Below are 15,082 nucleotides of genomic sequence, written 5' to 3'. Positions count from 1 at the left end.
ACAGGAAAAGCGCCACCTCAATATGACCCCAACGGTCATGCAAGGCAAGTGTTTGTATTCATTTAGTGTCAAATGTTAAAATCTGATGGACAACAGAAACAGTGACACCTCAGTATTTAAAAAAAATAAATACAAAAAACTAGCTAAACAGATGAACAAACTAACAACAAAAATCAATACGCTTTCGACCCACACAGCCAAAAATTATAATTTCAGTAGGCACCCTTGAATTGAACCATAGGAAGACTCGAACATTCTTAAAAAGATAAAACATAATTAATATGCTAAAATGCAGAATGGTTAAATCACTCTCAGGGTCTATTCCTCCAGCCATAGATCAGTCCACAAAGGAACCCGTCTCAGCACTTCTGCCCTTAGGTCCAGTGCAGCTGGTATCCTTTGGACAGCACCATACTCTCTAGGTCCAGGTCCTCAGCCCTCTCCTTCAGCCGCTGCTCCTCCAGAAGCTCCACCAGCTGGTCCCTCTTCTCCACCACCTGCATGATCTGCACCAGGACCCTCTGCTCCTCGTTCAGGTCTGTAGGACTCTTCATGGAGTCTATAAGGTGAAAAAACATCCGACACTCACACACATGAAGGGCTGTACGCTAGTCTGCTATATCTCTCTGACTCTGTAGTATTCTATACACTGTAAGACAGTCTTCATCCAGCCTTGCTAAACCTGAGGCAAACATGAGTGCTACTGATGTTGAGTATGTTTCTCACTGGTTCTGTTAAATACCATAAGGCAAGCAGGGTTCGGTATAAAAATAATTTGATTAAGCACCAAGAAAAGCTGCCCAGAAGCGGCTCAATATGCCATGGTTTTGTTTTCTCCTCTCAAGAGCACAACCACTATGCATGAATGGCAGAATATCCATGCACCCAAAGGTGTGTAGGCTAACTTAATTCACTTTCAAATGTAGAGCTTATGATACTGAGGAGAGCAATCCACGGTGTTCTTGACCTTCTCAGAGCAGAGAGCCGAACCTGCCTCTTCTGAGCTAAAATGTCTCTGAAGTAGAACTTGTAAGATGAGCTGGTCATAGACATTGGCACCTCTCAGCAGCATGAGACACGGTGAGAGACACCGGTGAGAGCCTGTGAAGAAGACTTCCTTTCAAGCCCTTCACAAAGACCAGGGCTGAATTTCATTAGCAGTAGGCAGAATTCTTCATCATCTCATCATCAGGGCCTAGTGAGGTTGGCCATGGCAGAAGTATGACCATTTCATTTTTGATTTATAGCTGCCACTTAACTCCTCTCAAGTAGACATGGTTGGAAAAATGTCGGCAAGATAAAAGAATTGAAAGGATTAAAAAAGAGGCTGTGTATAAAGAAAGTCATCACATCACATGGAAAAGGCTTGAAAAAATTATATTTTCTGTGCCATCATAGTAGAGCACTTCTAAATTACTATCCTGTCATCCTTCCCTCAGTTCCTGCCGTTCACACAACCAAACACTTTGCAATTCCAATTGCATTCTATGAGGAACCACTTTATTCTGATCCAATGGTTGGATGGTACGTAGGTAGATATCTGCATCTGATTGTATGGGGTCTGATGGCCGTGCATGTGTGTTTGTGTGTTACCATCAATGGCCATCCTGCTTCGCAGGTCCTGCTGAAGCTGACTCTGCGTGTCCTCTAGCTCCAATTCTTGAGCACTATAAAACAGCCAGAAAACAAATCAAAATGCATATTCAAAAAAATCTATTTGAGGTATAACCCATGTTCACCATAATATGTGAAACGAGAAGATTTTCTTTAAAGATTTAACCCCAACCTTTGTGGACAAGTGGTCCTTATGTGAAAACACTCTTACAATACTGAGATATATAATAAACTTAATTAAATAATGAACATGCTGCAATGAAAAACATGCATGTATTCCACATGTGATCTGGCAGATACAGAGGAACACTGATTTTTTTTTTGAATTTACAGTATTTGTTGCATGGCGTATAGTATATATATACAGTCATTGATTCATACAAACACCACTAGGTGCTGGATGAGCAAGCATCTTTAAAAGCAATCCTACTTACAAGACCATGAGCTCAGATTCGTAACGCTGCAGCCTGTTCTTCTCCAGGACCAGTTTAAACCAGGTCTGCAGGAGCTCAGGCTCATCTGACAACTCTGCATCATCTGAAAAGAGACAGGAAAAGTCACAGTTAGACATTCTGACATATCCAACCTAACCCATATAATAACAGGCCCACGACACCTCCAGAAGACTCACTTTCAGTGGGTTTCAGACCCACCTCCCTCCATACTCAGATTTAAACACATGCTGCTATCATAGACAACAACAGATACACCGCAGGAGACACCTCAACAAGATTACACATATCTCAGGTGTTAGTTTGAGTTAATTTACAACCCCAAGAGGTCTTCAAGCGCCTCAGCCACAACCACTGGCTTGCTTTTTTAGCAGCCTGATTTAGCTACAAAGCCTCCATCACCTTTTTTCCCCACTGGTCTTGTGTGTGCTAGCCAACCTCGTTCCCTTGTTTCTGCTACCAGTTCCACATACTTTACATTCTTCCTTTCAAATTTAAAAGCACAGGAATGTGCAACAATTCCTCCGTAAGGTGGGCAGTGGTATATTGATGAACACAGTACACACACACAGTACACACACACACACACACACACACACACACACACACACAGTCTTTGCTCAAAGTTGATGAATCCTACAATGTAGTAATGATCGCACACATAAAATTGCCTGAGATATAAAATATAGATTTCATAAACCTTAACATAGTTTTCTATACTTCCTATACATCTGCCGCCTCAGTCTCTTTGAGACAACCCCCCAGCCGCCCCCCGAGACTCCAGTATTGTGCAAACCTGAAAGGTTCTCCAGGCGTTCCTTGCCTACGTGGCTCCATTGGGGAGAAACGTCTACATCAATGGAAAGGGACATCAGTTTCCTTGGCATTATCAACATAATTGACCAAACACTAAAAATGCAAGCCCTCTCAATATGCAGAGTGCAGATATTTACCCATATTCATATATACGGACCATTGTACACCACCCACTCCTGCCCACTTCTATCTAGTTCGGGAGTCGGTGAATGCCAATTTAACAAAGGAGCCATTCAGTAAACACCTCTTCACACTGAAGCCTTATTACGATTACGCAGACAAAGTAAACAGGCAATAAATGGCAGCCAGCACGCTTCCAGCAACCATGAGAAGCAATGCACAGCCTGTATTCATTAAAATCCACTCCAAGGTCGCACACAGTGCCGAAAGATCGTTCCTAGTCAATGGCACCGGCTATCGTGGCTTGTACAATGGGGACATGTTTCCCTTTCTCCCTTAAGGGATTTATCCGTGGACTTGGGCATATGTCTGTTCAATAGGGAAAAATAAGAGACCTCCGCTTGAACGATCTGAATAATAATAATACAAATATATATATATATATATATATATATATATATATATATATATATATATATATATATAAAAAAAATATATATATATTTAAACAAAGAAATCGAGGATGCAGTGTGGCTGAATTACACACAGTGGAAATTTCTTCTCTTTTCCCTTAAATTTTCCTATTTTTGTGTGGTCATTCTGGAACAAAACTTTCTGTAGATAAGCTGTTTTATTTCTACAGATGCGTGCAAGCATACTCGTTTGTGCTTTTCCGTTGGTGCCATTTTAATAAAAAGCTGTAGGATGCATAATACATCAATAGGGATTTCCGTGAAAGGCAAAAAAAAAAAAAAAAAAAAAAAAAAAAAAACAATTTACAGTTCCAGCAAAAAAACAAATTGAGGCTTTCAGAAGAATGATTATAAACTCATTATTTGTTAAAAGACCATCATGAGTTATCTGTTTTCAATGGAGAGATTTGCTGGCTGTAATGACTAGCATGTATATCAACATTTGCACAGATAATGAAGCTCTGCATTTACAGGCCATTTCCCTCTACCCCCCGCCCACACCTCTATTTGCCAGACCCATTACCACTTCAGCCTTTGCCCACAATTTCAACTTTAAATAGTCATTTTGCTTGAAGGCAAATCAAAGTAATTTTCCCATCAAAAAAGCCTCTCCTCTGCGAGAGCTTTGGTGAAGGTAATCCAGAACGTAATTGTGAAAATAAGAACCTCCTTCAGGTTCATTTTTAAAGCTTTTTCATGGTAATGATTTCCAGAGCAGACCCAGAAGGACAATACTCAAAAACTGGACATGCTTATGGTATGGCCATTTTTATACTTCATTATTGTAATGTGAGCAAAAGGACAGCCGATGATACACTCGCACAGACCTTACTCGTTTGAAAAAATAATGTGTGTGTGTGTGCCCAAAGCACGATTATCTACATATAAAGGAATGGAAAGAATGAGTGGGAGAGTGTGACTTAGGGTAAGGATGTGAGTGAACATGAGTTAAGAATGTGTCACAGTTTGATTGTGTGTGTGTGTGTGAGAGTGTGTGTGGTAAGGAGTGAGTATGACAGGGAGGGAGTACGTGCAAGTGAGAGTCACAGTCTCACAGTGTGAGTGTGCAAGAAAGAGTGATTGTGTGTATTTGTGAGGGAGGGAGAGACAATGAGGTTCAGTGAGAATGTTACTACACGGGTGTGAGCGTGAGGATGTGTGTGTGTGCCCACCTCAGAGAACAAAAAGGTAATCCAATTGTCCAACCCACCTGTCTCCCCCTTCAGGACCTTCTCCAGGGCCACCCCCTTCTCCTCTAGAGCTCGCTGTTTCTCCTCTGCCTCCTCCAACTGCCTCTGGATTGTCTGATCACACACACACACACACACACACACACACACACACACACACACACATAAACAATAACTTGGAGGCCACTGCAACACAGAATACTCATTGTCTGAATAGGCTGTCTCCCAAGGGCATGTACCTGTGCTCTGTGGAGTCTTTTGAGTTGCTCTCGTCTGGCCTGCTCTTGGACGATCCTCTTCTCCTTTCTCCTTTGCCTCTCAGTCAAGTTCCTCTTGCGCTGAACAAGGGGGAAAAAAAAAAGAAAATCATCCTTCCGACAACCACAGCAAAAGAGGAGCCTTCAAGCTCCACAGGTCCACATAATTAATCTGCCTGCCATGAATGTGTCTATTGGTTCTAGTCGCACCACAATACCTGAAAATGTCTTACTAGACCCTAAAAACTAAACACTTTGCATTGTGAAGAATTTTTCATGGCTTCACAGGGCATCAGCTTCCATGGTGTGTTTAATGGACAGATTCATCCTTCCTTTCCAAGGGAGAACAACTAAACAGTCTCAATTGCCAATTTGGAGTATTTCAAGTATCACTATACTTTATTTAATTTTCCTCTGGCTCAAAATAGTCTCTGCACTGTAACTATTATTAGGGGAGTAAATCTAATGTGAAATAAGTCTGTGTGTACAGGCATGCCTCTCGGATCTATGAAAGGGACATTGGGTAGCATTGAGATTTCCACTCTGCATGTAAACTGATAGGAGAAGGTCATTAGAAACGTATCCAACTGTTTATGTGAGCTCTGAGAATCCGAGGGAGGATTATCAGCTCCCGTCCATAGATGTCTGACCACTGTCTGTCCATCCACATCCACAGGGTGGTCATCAGTGGACAGAACAAGCGGGACCTTACCCTTGGTTTGTCAAGCAGCTGATCCTCTCCTTCATCAGAGGAGCTGGCTTCCTCCGCCTTCTCCTCCTCGTCCTCCTCCTCCTCCGGATGGCTAGAAGCTGAACAGCGATCATGCAGTGACAAATCATTTCGGGGTCAGCTCATTTGTTTTCATTCTAAATAGTTACAATCAACTTCCCTGATAAATACACTGTGATGCAGTGAGCACTTGTTTGTGCGACTCTTGTTTTTAACTGTCTCAATCTCAATAGAATATGTTTTAACCAAATACACAATAACAAACAGGTCCCATACAATTTAAGGGTATGCAACCTCTGTTTTTAAATTGTGATCCTCATGATAAAGGCTCTATGTAGCTATTTACATTTTGTGACAATTGCAACAGCATGAAATAAATCAGTTCAACTGAATATATGTTGTCACCTTTGGTCCTGAAGTTGGAGAGGATGGTCCAGATGTCCTTATCCTGGTTATCCTCTCGTCCTCCTCGTCCTCGTTCCTTCTCCACCTCCTCTCTTTTCCTGACCCTGAGTGAGGAGAAAAAGTTGAGCTTGCGACGTGGCAGGAAGGCCATGTCGTCTTTGGAGCCGGTGGCGGTGGGCTTGGAGCTCAGGGCCACCTGCTGCAGGAGCTTCGTCAGCTCGCTCCCCCTCCTGTGATCAGCGTGCCCGTTCTGCGCAGCTGTGGAGGCCGAGGTCAAGAAGTTCTCCTGCTCTCCCTCTCCAGGAGGGGCCTGCTGGTTCTGGGACGTGGGCCCGAACACAGCGCCAAAGCGTAAGGACCCCTCAGACAGGGGCCTGGCTTTGGGCATGCGGTTTCTTCTGACCACGTTAGCGCTGGAAGCCTCCTTGTTGCTGGAGGCTCCTGCAATGCTCCTCCTGAGGGAGCTGGCCCACATTTGGAAGGCGGACTGAGGCTGAGGCGTGCTGCTTTGGGGCTGCGCAGGTGTTGATTCTGGCCCCCCCACCGCTGGCGCTGTCTCAGGCGCAGACTCAGGCTTTCCATCAGTCGGCTGTGGCGGGGGTACACGCGAACCCTTCCTGAGGTCCGAAGGCGTTGAGGTGTCTTCTGAAGGGTCCACGTCCCAGTTGAGCAGCTTCTTCTTCTCGGTCAACGAGAGGACGAGCTTCTTCTTGGGACTGAGCGAAGAAGAGTTGGGCTGCTGCTGCTGCTCCTGCTGCCCATCTTCATGGCTCCCTTGGCTGACAGCCTGCAGCTGGGAAGTGGATGCTGAGGAGGAGGAGGAGGCGGAGGAGGAGGTGAGGCTGGGGTCAGGTCTCTCTGGAAGGCCCTGGCTGTTGTTGGTGAGAGTGGGCTCTTCAGTCTGCGCCAGGCACGTTTCCGGCGCAGACAGAGAGCCAGCAGGTTTTTCAGATGTAGATGAGGATGCCTGCGCCAAACAAACACAACTCTCATCAATCACCACATCAAACAACATGACCAGCATAAGCAACACCTGCTCCTTTTAAATCATTGGCTACTAGTTCTTAAAAGCTAAGATCTACACAAATAAGATTAACAAACACCATTTCCACAAAGACGATATTTCATAGTACAATATATATATATATAAAATACATAGGCTACTTATGTTTTAAACAGTATCTTCAGATACTAAACGTGTAAATACACCACCAATATACATCACACACTGATAATCTAATGCGGGACATTTATAAAGAAACCAAAGACGGTGCTAAAGGTGCTTCGCAAAATAACAAACCTGCTTATCAGGCTCTTGAATCTCTTCAAAGTCAGACCCCCCATCTTCTGAAGGTCCCTCTTGCTTGTCAGCAGCTCTCCCACGGGCAAACGTCCTCACCAGGATCAGAGGCAGTGCTGAGAGAGCGAGAGAGAGAGAGAGAGAACGAGAACGAGAGCGAGAGCGAGAGCGAGAGAGAGAGAGAGAGAGAGAGAGAGAGAGAGAGAGACGAATGACCCGCTTGCATTGAGCACGTAGGAAACCTAGGAAGCTCTGGCATTGTAACAATGCGTGCACAGCACAATTGATGCATGCAAACAGTATTGCGGTGCGGTGCAGTCCGGTAACCATCAGTGTGTGAGAACAGGAGTGCAATGTTTGGAGAAGTTATTACTTCATGCTGCGCATTCATAATGCATGAGAATGCTATGAGTGCAATTGTTGTGGATTTTTTTAATTCATCTCGAGACAACAAATAGCTCACTATTCCCATAAGGTTCCTGAGAGCCTGCAAATAATGCTGCAGCACCTTCAGTCCCACTGCAGAGGTGACTAGCGCCCTCTAGTGTAGACAGATGCTGTTATGTTTTTAATACATAATCATTCATGAGTCAATGGGAGAATGACTATTGTTCAGTGGAAACTCTATGTAAATTAGCACATCCTTCAAGAGCCCACATTTCTTCTGTAACTTCATACTAAAACCTTTGTGGTAAGCTTTTCTCTTGCAACTATATACAACAAGCTTTGTTCCCATGCCCACCCACCAGGCCAGTCACTATTGATGGAAGACGTGGCATGCACCAGTGGCCCCAGTACTTTAGACACAAGTGTCCTAGAGTATGGGATTAATCTTATTAATAGCTCTGTGAAAGTGGACATGTGAGTGAATTGTACTAATCCAGAGGGTGTGCTCCAGAGCACGGTCACTGCCCTCACAGGGTGCACAGTGACAGTACCGTACACTAGGGGGCGTATTGGAGCCACTGCACTGCTGTTACTCACTGGCCCTAATTTTTCTTCTCCAGTAGTTGCTCTTGTTGGCTCCTTTAGAAGCAGGACGTTGCCCTAGAGGAGAGAGGGGGAGAGAGAGAGATGGTTGGTTGGATATGTTTGAAATCAGAACTCGGGCTTGGAAACATTTCATAAAAAAGGCTGCAATGTGATCTAGTTGTGGGATGACATGAGTTCAACAACAACTAAAAAGTACTGCAGGTTTAGAAAAGGTCTGATGGCAAGAGAGAGCAAGCACTGATGCAAACAAAGCTTTCTCAGCTATGATGGTCATAAAGCAGTCATGCACCACTACACTGAACAGAGTCACTATGAAAACAGTTCACACTATTAAATTAACACAACTAACTATCATTGTGTGACACTCGTGACATTAATCAGGGTGAATAACATTATCCACACACACACACACACGCACACACACACGCACACGCACACACAAGGATGCAGCCGGCAGCTGCTGAGTATTTCTCCTAGTTCTGAACAGAATGTTCAGCTCAGCTCAGAGCAGAAGAGAACAGGAGTGGCTCCAGTGGCCAAGACAAATACACAGCTAATGTGAAGGAATGGCTGTGGCAGCCACTCCCTTTTCTAAGGGCTAATAAGCAGACAGTGGGAGGAGACGGTTAGGGTTAGGGTAACCCTGGGCTCTTCTGCACTAAACACACTAGCTGAAGGGCTGGATGGAGATTGGGCAGCAGAGGCAGCGTAACCTCATCTAGGTCTGAGAAAAATCTATGGCTGTTACTGTTGAGAGTCAGGTATGACTATGACTAAGTCAACAGCCGACCAAGTGTTTCTGTGATTGTGGAGGTTTTTTTCAGGGACTGTAAAGACTTACCTTTACCCTCCTCTGATGGCGCGCTATAGCTCATAGATCCAGAATCAGATGTCAGAGGTGAAAAGGGCTCGGACGTCTGAAGCCTAACAAAGCAGAGGCAGACACGCACATATATAGAATGAGCACATTTCAAATGCCTACAAGGGAGCCATTACATCACTTGAAGACAGAGACACAGGGAAAGGAGAGCACAGAGGAATTGGAGAAGAATTCAGTAAAAATGCTTCTCCTTTCATGAGTCTCACAACATTTCCAGCCCAAGGACATTAAAAGCTATAATAGCAAAACAGTGTAGACCTTGAGTTTTTTTTCTCTAAATGCAAGCACAGTACTGTGGCAAAGCTCTGTTTATGGGCTCGGCCATTTGAAAAGTTAAACCAAAGCTTTAGATACAAGTTTAAATAAGAATGTGTAGACATACAGTAGAGTCTCTGTCTCAGGTTAGGCCCAAGATCCTTTCTGTGTGTAACTGTGGTAGTAAGTTCTAAGGAGACAACCATCCTGCTGCTAACTTACTCCATGCTGGAGTCAGGCTGGTCCACTTCTAGCAGAGGGTCCTCTGGTAACTCAACCACCATGGTCGGGTCCAGCCAGCCCCTCTGTGGCCCTCTGCTCTGGCCTTCGGGAACTGTATACTCATGTGGGACTCCTGGGAAGTTATGGGACACACACAAATGTCACCAAACATTCAAGCTGTGGCGTCATCTGAAGCAGCTACCAAAGAAACACCAGCTTGGCACAACCACAACACCTTTGGTACAACCACAAAAAAAGGGACTCAGATCTACAAACAACATGGTCACAATATTCTAAAGTTAAAAAGGACATGGGAGATAAATGATCACATAGGAGCAATGTCCAGAGAACAAATGAACCTAGCACTCTACTGCAGACCTTTTCTATATTTTAACTGACTAACAGCACACATAATTACAATTTGTGGATAAGACCTGTTTGATGATGATAAGAGAAAACAGAACAGAAAACACAAAAATGGAGAGAAATATTTAGCACAGTCCCGTTAGATACATATTAATATGAATAAAAAAAATACATTAGAAAATGAACAGCTAAAGAAATCAATGAATCAATTCAAGTATATAAATAATATAGATATATTAAATACTATACAATAGTTAAGTCTAGTTAAACAAATATATATAACTTTCAATCATTTGTAAACTGTCAAATGTAAAGAGCAAAGATCGAGGTCAACTTAACACTTTAGCAGTACTTCGAAGGACAAATGCAGACCCTCCAGTTTTTCTATATTTGCAAATGCAAAATCAGCAATTTATCTAATCTCTTGACAAAACTGTATTTTCTTATTTACCACTTAGACAAACATTGCCCATATATAGCAGAAAATAAGCTTTGCACTTTGAATTTATATTTCCGCTTCTTCTTTGCTCCTGATGGAGGATATGTCCGTCTCCACCACTGCCACTGGTTACTTTAGGCTCCCACTCATTTGGTCTCAAAAACATTTTATATACATCATCTTCATTTATTTTCATTTGCCATGAGTATGGATGTAAAGGTTCTAAGAAATGTGTGATGACACACCTAAAATTACAAACAAAGACATAAAACATGCACAAACTAAAAATTATTATAAAACTCACAGATAATTTGTCTGTGGTTTTTATCTCAGTACCCTATTTTATTTTATATGTCAAAATCTGTCATTTCGATGTAAAAAAAAAAAAAGGCAAAATGCTGAAGTTGTTGCGTGGTTTCAGAGTCATGGAGATAAAGACAGTCTTGGCTATGCACAGCTTACAGCTTATTTTCAGACCCTGCAGAATGTCATGTCTAGCCTGCAGTGACGTGAAGGGTGACTACGCTGAAGATGCATTCGTGGAGTGATACACATGGCATAGCAGTGCTACAATGCTTTAGTATATTTTCAATACACTGCCTTGGAGCTTGAAGGCCTTGATAGCATCACCTTGGGATCCATCGCATGATTTTGAAACCCTTGTTGCCCGACCTGTGACACCAAATACATGAATACCCTTGTGTGTGTTATACACAACAGAGGTCTTTTCTTTGTGAGTGTCAGCATATATGGACATTGGTGGTTCACTGTAGATGGAGAGATACAGCAGATTCATTTTATGTGAACTTGTGACCTGCTTATGTACAATGCTCTGAGTAAAACTTTAGCATTTACGGAAGACACGGCCTTCATACAAGCTGAGGAATTGGTCATCTAGGAAAACGTTCTACCTTACACAGAATCTGAGGTATTCAACCAGCTGGACTGGAGATGTTAAAGGTGTCCACTGAAAACCTTTCTTAGCACAGATGTTGGTTCTTGTGAAGTCAGTCAAACGCAATCAAGTGAACACTGCACACCATTTGAGCATGCTGAACTGATCAACGCGTGAGTGATTGGGACAAAGAAAACAAAAAAGGTGACAGATGGAAAAGACCCCAGAAACAGCCCAATGTGAGAGTGAGAAAAGGAGGCTGAGGCTAGTTGTAACTGTAGGAACCGAGCCACGGTCGCACTGGGTCTGATGTATGGGGGATAAAAATCACAGCACCCAATTTTGGGCATCTAAGGACATTAAATCTCCGCAAAACAAGGAGTTGACTGAGGTTACATAGGAGCGCCTGATCTTAACTATGCTACACTCAATTTTAAAAAGGCTACTGCATAGGTTTGATCACATCAATTAAGCAGCTATTTTTTAAGCAGCTAAGCCATTTATACCAGTAATGCCATAGCAAATGGATGAGTCATGTGCTTACACAGGCATGAACATGAGACTCTTTAAAAAGTGTGGGCCTGATGAAATGCAGACAGCTCGAATTTGAATAAAGAGGAGGAAACAAGAGTTATGTAATAAAAGGATTTATTCTTTTTTTTTTTTTTTTTTTTTAACTTACAGGCTTTAAATATGATAAATTAAGCATTTGCCTACGAAATGTACAGGGTGGCAGCTGAAGTCTTATAAATATAGCAAAAAGAGAACATTTTTTAGATCAAAATCCAAGGATTTTGTCGTTTTAATTTACAAAAAAAAGTGCAAAAACTAGAATCCTCATACAGGTACCAAGCTCAGTTGGTCTCTAAGAGGACGAGCAAGAGAACTCTCCGCTGTGGGACTGTGTGGAGAGATAAGCGTCTTCTAGAGTGGAACATTCAACAGGGGACAAACAAAAACAGAAAAACATGAAATATGTTATTTCAATGAAAAAGAAATGGGACTAAAGAATTTTGCTACGAAAAAAAAAAACAGGCTCCACTTGCAAAGCGCATGCTGAGATTAATGTTGGCATAGCGTTTCAGTTAGTAGCATTACCGTGGATGCAGTGAGGGCACACTAAAATTGGCCTACATTTTGTGAGATCGACATCAAGACTTCCATACACAAGACCCATGCTGCGTTCTCGACAAACTGATTAGAAAGAGTGGAGTAGTAAGGGCTGCGAGGAAAGCCACTGGTGAAGCCACACAAAGGATCATGTGACCCCCATTCACCTTCCTGCTGCCTCAATTCAGCCAATCAGAGATTAAAGTATTGGAAACTTGCAACAGACTATACATGAGATAGGACAGAGTGGAAGGATGGGGGAAAAAAAGGATGGAGAAAATAACAACGAACATAGAAACGGGACGTTGCAGAAAATAAGGACAAAATATTGCAAGGACATTGCAAGACCCTACGAGCCTTATTGTAGCCACAATCCAGCAGTGTTTTATGGTGCACTCCAAATGGAACCCTGGCACAAATACAACATGCTGGGACAAGAGACAGGAGCTCCCCACACAGCAGATGGACACGCATACAGAACTAAAGTGAACACAGGCACTCAGGGCAGTGCCTGAAATACTGCATTGTCTGGTTTGGTCACAGTCATGTCTGGATTTGACACAATAGAAAAAAAAGGTTCCTTGGTTACCAAAAAAACTACACAAAAAAAAACCGCTAATACTGTTTGGCATTTCCACATCATTGTAAGAAAATGACGATCATTGTACCATTATATGCAGTCAGTACCTTTCTAAACCAAAACAAGTTTCCATACTAAAACACTCAAAGGCAAGTAGTACAGGTCTGCGCTGTGCTTCCAGGTAAAGTGCTTTCAGTGCTTCCTTTGGTTTCCCAAGTTCTGTTTTTTCTTAAAAACAAAAAACACTGATTGGTAGGCTGGAACCACAGGACAGGCAGGTTACGAAAAACCATTTAACACTGTTGGCCGTTACATGGAAACATCTTTTTTTTATCATCGGGTTTCCTTATTTGGTTAGATTTTAAAAACAAGCAAACAACCAAACACCACCACTGTGTTAGAGCTCTATGTGCACTGGAGCCCAGAGCTGGGCTGCCGGGGGCTGCTGGGGGTGTGTGCCTACTCCAGCCTTAGGGCCGGGGGGGTTAGAGGCGGCTCCTCCATGCGGAACATCTGGGCCAGCACGTCATGCAGGCTGGCCAGTAGGGGCATTCCCAGGCTCAGCAGCATGTACATGAAGCCATAGTCATCCTGCCGCTCCAGCACGTGCTGGCGGGTCACCCGCACCGCCCCAGAGGCCCAGCGGCCCAGGCAGCATGGCGAGCCCAGGAGCAGCCCCACCAGCCACTGCGGCCAGGACACGGCTGCCCTAAACAAGGAACTCAGGGTACCTGAAGGTTGGCCCTGTAGGCTGACCGCTGCCGAGTACAGTGCACCACCGTCCACTGAAGACATCTGGTTCTCCTCTGCCTGCAAACATTATAATGATCATTTTTCTTAAACAGAAAATGGCTATGACTTTATATGGATAAATTGTAATTGGTAATGAGGTAAATGCTCACTAAAGATGAGCCATATAAAACTGCATACAACAACAAAAACGCAAATGCTTCTGGTACACTTTGAAATTGTGGTGAAGCTGATACCAGATGTTATTTATGTGTGCAACAAGGAGTAAATGAAGAGTTCATTACCACTCGTTCACGGTTCTTGGTGTCGGCTAAATACTGAGAGTAGTGCAACTTGCAGTAGAACTTGCCTGCAATACAAAAATCATAAAGAGGATTACAATGAAACAGCATGCAGCATTTCATTTCCCCAATTTGAAAACTGGGGTTCAGAAACTGTCCCTTGGTCTCAAGAAGCATGTTTTCACTGCCTCATGGTAGCAGATAAATGGGGGGGGGGAGAGAGACTGCGTTTAGCTGTGGACGTACCGTGGCCGGCATTGAAGGCATGACCTCCCAGGCGGAGCGTGCACAGGCAGGATTCGCAGCGGAAGCACTCGCGGTGGAAGAAGAAGCCCTCGGCACTGAGGCGCTCCATCACGTAGACGCGCTTCTTGCAGGAGTGGCACACATCGCTCCCGCCCACGCCCATCGGGAACTCCTTCCGGGCGGTACCCTGTCGGGGGTGACAAGACACGCAGATGCTTAAGACACAGATAACAAGGATGCTCTGGCCAAGGTTGCGTCCAAGTTAGTTAAACTTTCCCCGCACAGACTGTGCTGTGTGAATGGGAGCTGTAGAGTAGCGAGCTCTACATTATTAGTACCATCAAGCTACTGTATGCATTGTTAAAAAAGCCAGTTTTATTGAAAAAAACATAGCATAGAGCTGAGTGATTAGATCCCCCACATAAGGGGGGAAAAGCACTGTAGCTGACGCTTCTACCACAGAGCTGCCAGCATCAGTATTTTGTCAAAGCATGGGTACTAAATGTTCAAGCTACATTTTCCCCAAAGGGTCAATGTAGTTGATTAGCGCTGCACCCTTGCCCTACTTAAGTGAACCAGAAGCGCGTTCGGCTGGGTTTACCCCTGTTGACTGTGGGCACCTCCCTTGGAGCATCACCTGTAGACAGTATCGCATGACCACAATGAGCACTCATTGTTCGGTCTCTGCTGACTCCTCAGAGAAGACAT

At 43.7% G+C, this 15,082-nt stretch overlaps 1 protein-coding gene across 4 annotated transcripts in view; it reads right to left on the bottom strand.

The window, feature by feature from the left end:
* The window catches only part of mical2b (microtubule associated monooxygenase, calponin and LIM domain containing 2b), a 46,854-nt gene continuing 31,772 nt past the window's right edge, over positions 1–15,082 (bottom strand). The window contains exons 17-30 of one of the 4 annotated variants that reach the window (XM_080842176.1): positions 14,375–14,561; positions 14,132–14,196; positions 13,829–13,907; positions 9,708–9,840; positions 9,192–9,274; positions 8,342–8,404; positions 7,358–7,473; positions 6,058–7,024; positions 5,635–5,732; positions 4,905–5,003; positions 4,686–4,779; positions 2,049–2,151; positions 1,594–1,667; positions 1–559 (exon numbers count right to left, since the gene is read on the bottom strand). In XM_080842176.1, the coding sequence (XP_080698302.1) occupies positions 375–559; positions 1,594–1,667; positions 2,049–2,151; positions 4,686–4,779; positions 4,905–5,003; positions 5,635–5,732; positions 6,058–7,024; positions 7,358–7,473; positions 8,342–8,404; positions 9,192–9,274; positions 9,708–9,840; positions 13,829–13,907; positions 14,132–14,196; positions 14,375–14,561 (2,346 nt within the window). In that variant the 3' untranslated portion in view covers positions 1–374. Of the gene's footprint in view, positions 560–1,593; positions 1,668–2,048; positions 2,152–4,685; positions 4,780–4,904; positions 5,004–5,634; positions 5,733–6,057; positions 7,025–7,357; positions 7,474–8,341; positions 8,405–9,191; positions 9,275–9,707; positions 9,841–12,079; positions 12,332–13,550; positions 13,908–14,131; positions 14,197–14,374; positions 14,562–15,082 lie in introns of those variants that run through there. The other 3 variants (XM_080842178.1, XM_080842179.1, XM_080842177.1) reach the window with 3 other exon arrangements.

The sequence above is a fragment of the Sprattus sprattus genome (genome assembly GCF_963457725.1).
Source record: "Sprattus sprattus genome assembly, chromosome: 7".
Taxonomy (NCBI): Eukaryota; Metazoa; Chordata; class Actinopteri; order Clupeiformes; family Clupeidae; genus Sprattus; species Sprattus sprattus.
Note: the sequence above shows the minus strand (reverse complement) of the source record. Positions and strands in the feature narration are given on the sequence as shown.